The sequence below is a fragment of the Trachypithecus francoisi genome, unplaced genomic scaffold, assembly GCF_009764315.1.
Source record: "Trachypithecus francoisi isolate TF-2019V2 unplaced genomic scaffold, Tfra_2.0 Lachesis_group20, whole genome shotgun sequence".
Lineage (NCBI taxonomy): Eukaryota > Metazoa > Chordata > Mammalia > Primates > Cercopithecidae > Trachypithecus > Trachypithecus francoisi.
Window position 1 is genome coordinate 24,680,214 of NW_022681466.1, and position 13,598 is coordinate 24,693,811.

Below are 13,598 nucleotides of genomic sequence, written 5' to 3' on the forward strand. Positions count from 1 at the left end.
ATGCCCACTTCCCGCTACCTCCCCATCCCTGTGTTGGAGTCTCAGTCTGAGCCCTAGGTAGAGCCTTTTCTGGAGTCCTCTATGATGGGAACACCTTCCCCAGGTGCTGGTCCCTCTGCTCGCTCTTGGGTACCCACAGAAACACCCATGCCTCACAGCGATGGGACCTGAGGGGACCGATGGGGACACCGTGAGTGTTTCAATGGACCAGAGGAGGTTCAATTTGACCACATCATTAATCTCCATCCAAGCAGAACACTGTAGTAGCAGCCATTGGCAGGGCGGAGAAAGAGGGTCTGAGCTGGCTTTCCTAGAGGTCAGAGTTCTTGGTGGAGAGACAGCCACTACCATGCCATGCCACCATGGCCACCATCATCCCAGTAGAAAACAGGCAAACAGGACAAGATCCCTGGGACCCTGCCCTGTCTCCCTCCTCCAGGGAAGGGGCTTGTTTTCTATTTATTTTACTATGTGCTGGGCACTGTGTGAGATTCATTGACTCGCCACAAGAGTTCTATGATTAGGGTGCAGTTATTAACTCCATTTTACAGATAGAGAAACTGAGGCATGGAGAGCTGAAGCAACTTCACCCAAGCTAACAGGTGACCTAATGTGGCACATGCTCCATCAGAGGGAGAAACAGAGCTATGCTGAACTGGAAAGCATCTGCTAAAACTTGGGAAGCCTGGAAGGTGGTGGATTTCAGTTGGCCTTGAAGGAAGGGGAGCTGTCAACAAGCAAGAGGAAGCTCGAGTGTTGCAGGGAGAGGACAGGGAGGGGGCAAAAAGCTAGAGTGCTCCAGGGCCTGGAGAAAGTGGCAAGCAGATGTCTGGGGCACGAAGACCTGCCTCACAGGCCGGGGTTCTGTGGTGAGTGGAGGACAAGGGCTGAAGGTGAGCAGGTGGTTTGCCAAGGACCTCAAACTCCAGGCTCGGGAGCTGGGCTTTGGGCTTTGTTCTGTAAGGTATCCAGGGTTGGGTTTTGAGTGGGGTCAGATCAGGGAATAAGATGGCCTCCTGGAGCCAGGTGACAGTTGACTTGAAGGGAAGGGAAGGGCGCCGTGTACTGGGCCCAGCGCCAGGTGCTTCCCATCGATGGCTCAGTTAACCCTCCCCACGGCCCTGAGAGTTGGGCATGGCTATTTCTACCTCTTTGCAAATAAAGAAACTATGGCTCAGAGATGACCAGAGGCCAGTTAGAGGCTAATGTGCATTGGGGTGGGAGGGACCCCACGGCCTGGGAGTGGGGCCAAGACGCAGGCCATGATCGCACCCTGGCAGGGACAGTGGGTGTGCAGTGCCATGAGGCCTTCTCAGGGCATCTGCAAGTGCAGAAAGGAGGGAGGGATGCTCAGAGAATGAATGAAGTACGGACCTCTGGAGCTACACCCAGGGTCACCAAGATGCTAGAGTGAGAAGAGGGCTGGAAGGAAGAGCAGAGCTGAGGAGCTAGAGCCCACGGTGCAGGTGGTGAGGGGCCTATAGAAACAGGGGATTAAGGCCAGGCGTGGTGGCTCACGCCTGTTATCCCAGCACTTTGGGAGGCTGTCTCTCCACCAAGAGCAATGGATCAATTGAGGTCAGCAGTTTGAGACCAGCCTGGCCAACATGGTGAAACCTCATCTCTACTAAAAAAATACAAAAATTAGCTGGGTGTAGTGGTGGGCACCTGTAATCCCAGCTACTCGGGAGGCTGAGGCAGGAGAATCACTTCAACCCAGGATGTGGAGGTTGCAGTGAGCCGAGACCATGCCACTGCACTCCAGCCTGGGTGACAGAGTGTCTGTCTCAAAAGAAAAAGAAAGAAAGAGAGAGGAGAGATGGAGGGAGACAGGGAGGGAGGAAGGCAGAAAGGAAGGAAGGAAGGAAGGAAGGAAGGAAGGAAGGAAGGAAGGAAGGAAGGAAGGAAGGAAGGAAAAAAGAAAGAAAGAGAGAAAGAAAGAATTGGGGATTAGGAGGGTTATCTTGGGTGAGATTCCTGTAGTCTCAGCCTGACCACACAAAGCCAGGCTGGCACAGCCTGGTCAACATCAAAGCCAAGGCCTCAGGGAAAGGCCTCTAAGAATTTTCCTGTGTTCACGGGTTTGGCATGGACCACCTTGTGGTCCCTCTGGGCTTCGATCCCTTGTCTAGCTCCAACCCTAGCCCAGGGCCTTTGGCAAATTGCCAGCTCCACCTAGCAGGACCTAGAGGTGCTAGAGATTTCCTGGCTGTCCTTGCTGCTGCCCTCTTCCCATGTGCCCTGCATCCCCCCTGCCACCAGCTCCTCCTCAGCCCCTCCCCTAAATGTCCCTCAAGCCTGTCTACATCTCCACAGCCCCTTGCCCTGCAGTAGGATGGCCCCTTGCCCTTCCCATTTTCACCTCCACATTAGCCCCCAGATGGATCTCCTTAACTCCCGATCAGAGGGAGCATTGGACCCACAAAGGCTGTCGGCTCATTCTCTTGTGTGAATCCATCAGCTCCCCTCAGTTCCAAGGCCAGCAAGCCAACGCCTAAACTCGGGCAGGCACCAGTGTTTCCCTGAGCATGTCCCTATGCCCCTCATGTTGCTGTGCTGTGGTTTCTGCCCCATTACCCTGCTCGTGTTGCATCTGGCTCCCCTCCCTTCGCTCTGCCATGTGGTAGGCTGGGCTCTCACTCTGCCTCTGGGTCACACCTGCCAGAGACGCTGCCCAGGGCAGTTCTGCCATTGAGGCTGTGGCCCTGACACCCCCCAAGCCCCATCTGACTCCTCCACTCAGAGCGGTCCCTGACATCCATGACAAGGTGGGGAAGGGGTCCTCCACAGGAAGAAGGCCAAGGCCCTGGGGGATTGTTTTCCAAGGATGCGAAAGCCCCTTCATCATTGCCCTCATCCTGCTAACAGCCAGAGAAGCAGGTGCCACAGGCCCGGCTGGAACCCCTGCCCACCCCACCTGCCCCCACTAAATAATTATTTACCCCAGCTCTTCCCCATGCTCTGGTCCTCCTGACCCCTGACCACCTTAATCGTTGCCTGACTCATTTGTACCTCAGGGCCAGAGTCTCTGTGGGCAATGCGGTCACATCCTGCCCCTCCCTGCTTGGGAGCACTAGGGGTACTCTGCCAGGTAGGGCTTCTGCATTTCAACAGGAGCCTTCAGGAGGTAAGGCCCAAACCCATAGGAGGACTGCCTAATAGTGAGCACGTCTGTGATCCTGACAGGAAAGGAGAGAGCCATTGTGGGGATGGGGAACTTTTGCTGCCTCCCAGATCAAGCTCCCTAAGGGCGCCTTGCCGTGGACATCAGACTTGGGGTCCCAAGAACAGGGCGTGTGCCTTCCCTCAGTCTGCCCTAGGAGAGCTAACTCCTTAGCTTGGCTGACACAAGCAGGTTTCAAACCAGCAGGAATTAGTCCCACAGGGGTGAGGTCAGCAGTGAGAGGCTTGTGACCTCACTGAGGGAGCTGCGATGAGGGATGAGGGCTGGGAGGAGGCTTCAGCCTGAGTTACTGAGGGCCTCGGTCCATTCAGAGCAGGCAGGGAGGAGGAAGTGAGTCAGTGGGCACAGCGATTCATGCCTCAGAACTCTGACTTTCTTTTTCAACTCACTGAGCCAAGACGTTTGTCCCAACAGGATCCAAGGGTGGGGGAGGGGAGGGGAGCCAAGGGATATTAAAGAGACAGGGCCAGCCTCTTATTCGCCTGCACTGGGCTCCTGTTTTAGTGCCATAGAGTATGTGGTGATCGAACTCAGCTGGACACACCGTGGCTGAAGACTTGCCATGTGATGGAGAAGCTGCCATGGGGGCTGGGAAACACTGAGGATAATCACCAGCACTTAGCGGGAGAGCGGCTGACTTCTGGGCCCCAGCTCTTTTTCAACAAACCCAAGAATTTGGCATCTTTATGTGGAATTTATAGATGAGGAAGCAGGTGAAGGGACTTGTCCAAGGTCACAGTCCCACTGGTCTAATCGTACTACAAGTCTGAGTGAGAAGTCAGTGTGAGTCCTGGACAACTCAAGAGTGACTAGGGATAGTGGTTGGCGTGGGGGTGGGAAAAGGCTTTACTGAGAAAGTAGAAATGCATGAAAGATTTTGAAGAACAAGTGGAGATTTTCCAACTGAACAAGTGAGGAAAGGGCATTCCAACCAGAGGCACCGGCACGTGCAGAGGTTGGGTGGCATGGCTGGCCTGGTGCTGTCATGCTGGACCTCTGCTGAATTTCAGTGGGGATGGCACCAGGTTCAAGAGGCCGAAGAAGAGAGCCAGAGTCAGTGAACGAGATATAAGTTTATGGGGAGCTTACATGCAGGGACAGTCCAGTAGCAGTGGGCCAGACAGCACCACAATCACTTGCAAAATGCATGGCATTTATATAGCATTTTCACTTAGTACTCTGCCCCGGCAACCTCTACCTGGCAACACACATTTAACCCAAAACAAAAGATCTCAATCCCCAATCCCCTCCATGGCTCGAATGCCATGAGAGATGGGCCAGGGGCTTAGATGTTCCCCATAGATAAGAAATGAGTCTCTGGGTTGGCCACTCTCAGATTCCTTAGCTCCAAATTCTGAATGCAGATTTTTCTTAAGTTATTGCTGTCAGATGCATCTGCCATGCAGGTATGTTCGTGGAATCCTTCTGGGAGTGGGGACCAGGCTCCGAGAGAGAGGCTGTGACAGGAGGAGCCCCTTGTTGAGGAAGAAGGGAAGATGCTAAGTACTTCTGGATACACGGAGTCCAGGGAGCCTGCGGCCAGCCGGAGGTAACTGGCAAGAGTTAAACATCAAGGCTGGAGCCTGGCAGGTGTCATCAGCATGGAGGAGAATGTTAACCAACAAGGGTCAACTGTGGAGACATAGAGATGAGAATCACAAACAGATGCCCAAAGTGGACTGAGGAATCTTGCAAGGGGGAGAGAATTCTAGGAAGGAGAGGGTAGAGAGGAGTTTAAATAAAATACAGATGGAGAGGTCAACAGGTCACTGCTGCCACCCTAGAAAGGTCAGAGGGAAAGGGGTCAAGTTGACCATAGCATTTGCCCATCAGAAGAGCCTGGTGCCCAAGGAGAGAAGGAGGCTCCAGTGAGATGGAGGGGGATGAAGGCAGATTGGGGAGGTGGAAAGGGTCACAATAAACCTAAGGGCAGGATCCCTAATCCAGGAGAGGGTGGACAGGTGACTCCACTCAAAGGATGTGACTTCTAGGCTGTGACCTCCTGGGAGAATAGAGGGTAGCCCAGATGACTGGTGGTGGAGAAACAGCAAAAGTCTGGAGGCAAGAGGAAGACTGGCTCCATCGAGGAACTGCAAGGTGCTCTGAGACCTGGGTGAAGAATTAGAAGGGGTGAAGGGCAGCGGTGGGGAGGGGTGGAAAGATAAGCAGGGCTATCTCAGGGATGGTGTTGTATCCTAAGGGCAGCAGGGAACCATCAGACATACCAAGTAGGAAAGAGACTCTGGTAGATTTGTAGGAACCCCACTCTGGCTGCCATGCAGGTGGTAGGGAGAGCTGGAGGCAGGGAGGGCAACAGGAAGCACTGGCAGTCATCCAGGGAGAAAGGACAGAAAGGAGTGGACACACTGGCAAGACAGCAAGAAGGCAGAATCCAGGGCACACAGTGATTGGCTGAGCTGGCTGAAGAGAAGGAGGAGCAGACATTCAAGCTTCCAGTGGGGATGAGCCCCTGGAGCAGAGCACTTGGGTGACCCACATGATGGTGCTTGAGGAACTTCCAATCAGAAACTTGGATTCAGGAACTGAATCCATGGGGCCAGAACTTGGGAGGGTGCTGATTTGGGAGTTATCACCATATGGTCTGAGTTATTAAGAGCCAATAAGATGGGCTGGGCATGGTGGCTCACACCTGTAATCCCAGTACTTTGGGAGGCTGAGGAGGGAGTTCGAGACCAGCCTGGCCAACATGGTGAAACCCTGTCTCTACTAAAAATACAAAAACTAGCTGGGCGTGGTTGTCCATGCCTGTAACCACAGCTACTCGGGAGGCTGAAGCAGAAGAATTGCTTGAAACCGGGCGGCAGAGTTCGCAGTAAGCCAAGACTGTGCCACTGCACTTCAGCCTGGGCAACAAAGTGAGACTCCCACTCAAAAAAAAAAAAAAAAAAAAAAATAACCAATAAGATCATTTTTACCTAAATATCAGTAAGGCACAATGGAGAGAATTTCCCACTTTGGTATTTTAGTCTTCATTTCTACCTGAGCAAATAACCATGTTTCATCTAGTATATAGCAGCAGATACATTCCTGTGTCCATTAGTATTGCATTATGAAGAAGGCAATGAAACTCGGCATTGATGAGCCATGAGGACGATGGCCCCGAATAGAGCAGGTCCAGGTTGACCAGCCACATGGATTGACCCAGACAGAAGTATGTGCCGTGTCCAAGATGGACACTACCATCATCCATTCACCCAGCTACTCCCAAGGGCCTTACTGACCCTGTTTCCAACCACAGGACCAATCCCAGCCACTGGCGGAAGGATAAATACAGATACACTTCTCACTCCTGCCCCTGAGGAGCTGATTCTGGAGGAAAGTCCATCATTGTGGAGTCGGAGAACCCTAGGGGTGTTACCAGCCACACTGGGGAGGTATTCACATCTCCTGCACCTTGGGCATGTCAGTATTTTCAACTATAGCCAGGGAGGCATCTATACCTCCTAGGGTTATTAGAAAGTAACATACATAAAAGGCTGCACACATAGTATGTGCTTAATACATATTTGTTCCCTATCTATATTCAAATACACATAAAACATTCAGACATGCAGTTGCATAGGAAGGGCATGTTTTGATCATCATACATGTAGGAACCCTCTACCCCCAGTGGAGTGTCTAGGAAGTTAGTGGGTGAAAGTAGATGAAGCCCTGCCCCCGACCTCCCCAGATTTCCCACCTGAGCACAGAACCCTGCCAGTAAAGAGGCTTCTCCACAGGAAATGGCAAGGCCCTTGGGGACTGGTGACTCAGCCCTGACTCAGCCATGTGGCCTCCTGGGCACCAAAGGGCCACCTTGACTTGAGGTTGAGAATGCTGTAGGCACAGCAGAGTCCTAATCTCCCAGCCAGGAGAGAAGGGGACTCTGGGGGCCAGGGCAGGGCATGTGCAGCAGGGCCAGGCCTTGGGCAGCAGGAAAGGAAGAGAGAGACAGAGAGGGCTGGCAGGCAGGAAGTCCCTGGATGTTTGGGTCCTACTCACCATGCCCTCATAGGGATCACTGCCTATTAATCCCCAAAAAGCCTCCGTGCTTCCCCTCCTTCACTCCCAGCATCCCTCTCGCCCCACACCTGTCCCTGAAGCCCCAGTCAAATCAGTCCCTGGGCCTTTCTTAGCCATTCCTTCTCTCCCTCCCTCGGCCCCTGCTCCTGCTCAACCCACCCCTTGGCCAAATTATTACACCAGCTGCCTTCTCCCACAGCCCAGTATCTCCTGGCAAAGTCAACTTCATGCAGCAGCCAGAATGTTCTGACAGCCCCCTTTCTCCCACAAGCACCACCCCTAACATACAATGCAAAATGGGTTTAGCCTGTTTAAATATGAGAGCATCCAGAACAGGAGGCCACATCCTGGCCTGTCAATGAATGCTTGAACCTGGCAGATTCTGAGCCAGGGGGATCGCCTGGACGAGGCCTGCATCTGGGCCACAGGAGAAGGAAATCTGATAAGCCCATTCAAGCTTCAGCACTCTCTCCCTCCCTCCCTCCCTCTTCAGTAATTTACATTTTCAATTCAAGTCAGATAGACACCTGAGTCTCAGTCCAATAGCTGAGATTTGGTACACTTTGTTGAACAGATATTAGAAGGCTTGGGACACAATGAATGCAGATTGGGGAATAGTAAGAGATTTCTCTCCAGCCCTTTCATTTCACACATGGGGAAACTGAGGCCTGGAACAGGAAGGTAACTTGCCCAAGGTGAAAAGGCAGAAGAGAGCTTGCACTCAATTGAGGGGCACAGCATTGCAATTCCTCATTATTTTTCCAGCAGCTGCCTGTGTGCTTCACGTCTCTGTGCTGATCTGCCCCAGAGAGGTGAGGGTGTCCACTGGTGTGCTCCGGGGCTCTGGGAGAGTGAGATGAGGGCTGGGAGAGGGCAGGTAGAGGAAGACTTGTGGGAACACAGCAAGTGCTAAATAAACAGAAGCTGTCTTTGTGGAATATTGACATTGTCATTGTTCCAGCTGGGAAAACTTACCTGAACCAGGACCCAATTCTTCTGCCTTTCTTCTGCAGCTCCTTTCTTTCCCTGTTGTCCAGATACTCCTCCTCCAGGGAGCTTCCTTGACCTCCCAGCAGAACCCACCGTTTGCACGTTGTTACGGTCACCTACAGAGGCAGATGGATTCCATCCAAGGTTTGGTTTGAATGAAGACTGATGACACCACCCAAACACCAAGAGAGTATGAAAAGGTCTATTATTTACATAATGGAGGTCTCCAGGGGGAGCAGGGTCGGCCTTTCAAGCAGGTCCCAATTGCCTTGGGAGAGCCAGGAAGGAGACTGGCCTGGGTTTTTATCGTGGTTAAGGAGTAAGAGTTCCCTCAGGAAGGGGCTTGTGAATATTCCCCCCTCAAACACCAAAGGAGGGTGCACCCAGACTTTCTTATCAGCTTGTCCAGGTGTAGGGCACAAAGAGGGAAGGGTGAGGCTTAAAAGCTGTCAGCAAACATCAACAAATGAACTTAGACTCCTCATTACACATATTATTCCGGTGCCCTTGTTTCTCTGTCTATGTTTCTAGGTGGGTCTCTTCTCCATGGGGATGGGTTGACAGATAAAGAGTTGACATGCTAAAGTCAACTGAATGATGAGATGATCCTACAGATGACAGTGCCACTGAAACCAAAGGACTTTGAGATTTCTCTTTCTCCATCTCTCCAGCTGAGGTCCTTCTAGTCTCCAAGTCTCCCTCCACCCCCACTCCATCTCCCCAGACTGGTCTGACACTCCCCCACATTCTTTGGCTCAGGCCCTCCCCCTACCAGTTGCCCCTGCTCTGCTTCACATTCCCTCTGGACACTCCCCTGGAGTGGAAAAACCATCCCTCATCCCTTTCCGGCTCCCAGTCCCAGGATCGGACATGCTGGTCATTCCTGTTTGGGATGTCCAAAGAGATAAGGCCTGGCATGGGGCCGATCTGTCATCGCAGGACTCTCAAAGCTGTTTCAGGCAAGATCCTCACCCACACGGCGTTTCCACCCTAAGCCCCTGCCCTTCTTGCCCTGGCTGGCTCCCCTTCTCCAGGAACATGGTAGAGGATTCAGGAGCCAGGCAGAAAGCAAAGATCACTGTTCAACTTCCATCCAGGTCAGCTTCCTGTTCCTTGACCCCATATGTCTTCTAATCCCTGGAGGCCCTGGGCCACAAAGCAGACCATGAGAGAGGCTGGATGGCTCTGGAAGTCACAGGTCAGGAACAAATCCTGTTCTAAGGGACGTCAGAGACAAGTGTCTTCTTCCCAAACACCACAGAGAAAGCTGTTATCGCAGCTGCTTTTGTTTAGGCATGTCTAGCTGTCTGACAACCATCTGCCTGGAGTTTGTCTTTTAAAGACACAGCTGTGGTCAGCAGCTTCCAGTCCTAGCTCTGCCTCCCATAAAATTCAGATCTTGGACAGGCAGGTAACCTCCTGAGGCTCTGTTTTCTCCTAAGTCAAATGAATATGATAATCCCCACCTCACAGGGAGGCCGGGAGGATAAAATGAGCCTGCCTGTGAAATGATTTGCAAACTGTAAAGCTAGGCCGGGACCCTTTCCCAGGCTCTGAATCTAATTTTGTACTCATAATTCTTATGAGTACAAAATAATTTTATTCTTAAAGAGAGCCCCAAATTGCACAAGCTTCAGACCCCACCAAACTTGGATGTGCCCAAAGTAGTGTATAAATATTAATTATTAGCATAAGTAGTTAAGGGCTCCAGGATCAGATAACACAGGATGAAAATCCTAGTTGTGTGACCTCTGCCAAATTGCCTAACCTCCCTGAGCCTCATTTTTCTCGTTTTAAAACAGAGATAACACTCCAAAGATTGTTGTGAGGATTTAACATTTGTGAAGCATTTAGCATAGTTCCTGCTGCATATGTGCTTAATACATGATGTTTTTTTCTTATTAAGAATAGATGGAGAAAATAATGCTTGGGGAGGCCAGGTGGGGTGGCTCACCCCTGTAATCTCAGCACTTTGGGAGGCCAGGGGTGGCGGGGAGGGGGGTGGGTGGATCACGAGGTCAGGAGTTCGAGACCAGCCTGACCAACATGGTGAAACCCCGTCTCTACTAAAAATACAAAAATTAGCCAGGCATGGTGGCAGGCGCCTGTAATCTCAGCTACTCAGGAGGCTGAGGCAGGAGAATCGCTTGAACCCGGGAGGCAGAGGTTGCTGTGAGCGGAGATTGCGCCACTGCACTCTAGCCTGGGAGACAGAGTGAGACTCCATGGTCTCAAAAACAAAACAAAAAACAAAAACAAAAACAAAAATGCTCCAGGGAAAATGGGTCTCTGAGCTGCAGTAAGAGAAATGTGAGTTAGATCCAAGAAAGTACATAATTACCTCTTTTTTTTTTTTTGAGACGAAGTCTTACTCTGTCGCCCAGGCTGGAGTGCAGTGTACTCTGTCGCCCAGGCTGGAGTGCAGTGGCGCGATCTCAGCTCACTGCAACCTGCGCCTCCCGGGTTCAAGAGATTCTCCTGCCCCAGGTAGCTGGGACTACAGGCACCCGCTACCACGCCCGGCTAATTTTTGTAATTTTTTAGTAGAGACAGTGTTTCACCATATTGGCCAGGCTGGTCTCGAACTCCTAATCTCGTGATCCGCCCCCGTCCCGGCTTCCCTAAGTGCTGGGATTACAGGTGTGAACCGCCGCGCCTGGCCAGAGTAACCTCTTGAAGTTCCCTTTCAATTTGATTCCTTGGTGGAGACCTTTAGGCTCCGCCCACCTACCGCCACCTGGCGCTACCCACCAAACACCTGATGGGGGCTGACGTCCAAGCCCAGTCTCCAAACACTCTGTTCAAGCTTGGGTAAGAAGAGGGAGCTCTGGGATTCTCTGGGCTGGGCCCTGAAGGCAGGAGTGGACGAGAAATGGGTACGGTCTAGGCTCAGCTTCCTGGCGACACAGTGCTTTCTGTGAAGGAGGGACTCATTTCTACATTAACAGTCTTATCCCTTCATACCAGAAGTCGCAGGGGAAAAAATGCTTTTTGGTAACTACAATTAGCGACATTTGGTTGTTACCACTGCTAAATATGTCTGTCTTTGCTGAGGGGCCAATCTCAGCTCGGATCAGGATGAGTGGACAGGAGAAATAAATCTCTGCAAACACAGCGAGGAGCCTGGGTGAGAGGAAGAACTCCCAGAGACCGACAGCCACCTCTTGGGGACTCACAGCGCTGCGGAGGCGAGTCCAGCATTCCAGCCAGCCGCGCGCGGACGTCTGTTCCCAGATGCGCCAACGCCAGGTCTCTCCAGCGGGCTGGCCTTTTCAGCAGCAGCAGCAGAGGCAGGAAAGAGGCCGGACAAATCCCACCCCCGGCTCCGCCAGTCACATCCATCTTGCTCCCGAGACGACCCTTTCCCAGAGAAGCGAGGGGCGGGGAGGGGAAATCTAAGCCTTTGGGTGTTGCCGACAGGTGTTTGGGGGAGAAGGCGGAGCTGGGGTAGGGAGGATGAGGAGGGAGGGGCGGTGCTGCCCCTTTAAGAGGCGGTGGCCGAGCCGGGACCTTTTTCTCTTTCCCCGGAAGGAAAGCGCAGCCCGGGCTGGGCTCGCAAGGTGGGGAGGTGCGGGACTGGGCGTGGGGAGGCGGGGCGCGCTCCGCAGGACCCCTCCCTCCTGTCCTCCTTGCGGTCGACCGGTAAGCTTGCCAGATCCGCCGCGGAGCCGGGATCGAAGGCGACAGCGCGGCCAAGGGGGCGCGGCCGGGACAAGCTGGGGGCCGGTTGCCCGGGGAAGGGACTGCGGCGACCCGACCGCTGGGGAGGCGGGAAGATAGACCCACGGATCTTAAGAGGGGATCCGAGAGCGCAGCTGTGAAACTGGCTGAGGCTGGGGACACGAAACCGATCAGCACTACGGAGCGCAGCGGCCGGCGGGTTCCAGTGTCCTCCGGGGGCGCGGGGAGCAGGTGAACAGGTCCTCACGCCCAGCTCCGCGCCCTCACGCGCTCTCGCCCGGACTCCGCTCCTGCTCGCAGCCATGGGCCCCGGCCCCAGCCGCGCGCCCGGCGCCCCACGCCTGATGCTTTGCGCCTTGATGGTGGCGGCCGGCGGCTGTGTCGTCTCCGCCTTCAACCTGGATACCCGATTCCTGGTAGTGAAGGAGGCCGGGAACCCGGGCAGCCTCTTCGGCTACTCGGTCGCCCTCCATCGGCAGACAGAGCGGCAGCAGCGCTACCTGTAAGTGAAGCTGGAGGGTGTGGGGTGGGAGCGAGAGTGTGCGTGCGGGGGATGCAGGTCCGGAGCGGAGTCGGAGTCCGGGGCAGCTGGCCCTTGGGAGCCAGGATTAAGGGGCAGGTACCCAGGCGGCCCACTGGCTGCTGGGGGTTGGCGGGAAGTGGAGGATTGGGTGTGAGGTAGGGCAGTAATCATTGGCAAGTGCTGACGGGGCCAGAACCTGTCTAGACGCCACCCCTCCGCCCTTTAGATCTCTCCTGAGAGCGGAAGTGGGGTCCCGGTGACTGAGCCCTCTCCCATTCTGTGAACCGAGTACCCAGCACTAGCCTCTTCTCTCCAGGGCTGAGAGTTGGGGTAAACTGCAAGATAAACACCCAGCGGATCCCCCTTCCCCTACGCTTGGGGGAAAAATGAGCATATGCATTTAAGCACCTCGCTGGTAGTCTGCGGCCACGTCAGCCACACCCTCTGCAGAGCCAGACTGGATGGCCTTCTCAACCGCTGGCTCGGCGGATGGAGGGTGAAGTGATGGGTGAGTCTGGGCGTTTGGAGCTGTCCATACGCTCCCTCTGACGCCTTGAGGATAGCGGCAGTGGAAGAGAGAGGAGGACTTGTCCCAGCTCTGGCTGCGTCTCCTCCTGCCCACCCCCAAGCAGTGGCACTCTCCCCGCAGATATCCTCCCTGCATTCCACGGATTCGTGTTGGATCTTCAACCCTGAGTGTGTTTGTTTTGGTTTGAAGAGGGAAACAGTGTTTTTCTCTTTCTTCTGTTCTCCTTCCCCAACAGCTGCAAGGAGGAGGGGAAGAGCTATGCATAGGGGGAGGAAGGAGGAGGAGGTTGCACCCAGCCGCCTGGGTCCCCCTCACTGCACCAGACACACTCATGCCCAGTCGCATGTCCAGGATTCAGAGGTCTCTCTGCTGTGGCCTCAGAGCATGCCGAGGTTGGCGGCTGGGGAGGTGAAGCTGTCCGAAGAGGGATGGTGGTTAGGACAGGTTAAGCAGGTACCATCCACCTCTTTGGGCTGGGTGATCTGCCCCCTCCTAGCCTCTGCCCCCACCTGGCCTCTGACCCACTGAACAAGAAGATGTAGTCACATTCAGGGTACACTGAAATCTCTCCCTGCTCTGGTTGGGGCCTGCAGAGATTGAGGAACTTTAGAATGTCCAAAGTCCAAACTCTGCCACTGCCTTGGTTCTGCCCTCCTGACCTAGCCTGC

The 13,598-nt window shown here is 53.8% G+C and overlaps 2 protein-coding genes across 15 annotated transcripts in view; one reads left to right on the forward strand and one right to left on the reverse strand.

The window, feature by feature from the left end:
• Window positions 1-13,598, reverse strand: part of LOC117067205 — a 52,873-nt gene that overhangs the window by 34,843 nt on the left and 4,432 nt on the right. For 3 of the 13 annotated variants that reach the window (XM_033183437.1, XM_033183441.1, XM_033183439.1), the window contains exons 2-3: window positions 11,374-11,557; window positions 8,183-8,313 (exon numbers count right to left, since the gene is read on the reverse strand). In XM_033183437.1, the coding sequence (XP_033039328.1) occupies window positions 8,183-8,313; window positions 11,374-11,557 (315 nt within the window). The other 10 variants (XR_004430654.1, XM_033183433.1, XR_004430653.1 and 7 more) reach the window with 9 other exon arrangements.
• ITGA3 (integrin subunit alpha 3) overlaps window positions 11,591-13,598 on the forward strand; it is a 34,670-nt gene continuing 32,662 nt past the window's right edge. Inside the window, exon 1 of one of the 2 annotated variants that reach the window (XM_033183429.1) lies at window positions 11,591-12,380. In XM_033183429.1, coding sequence (XP_033039320.1) covers window positions 12,181-12,380 — 200 coding nt within the window. In that variant the 5' untranslated portion in view covers window positions 11,591-12,180. The remainder of the gene's footprint in view (window positions 12,381-13,598) is intronic. The other variant, XM_033183430.1, reaches the window with a different exon arrangement.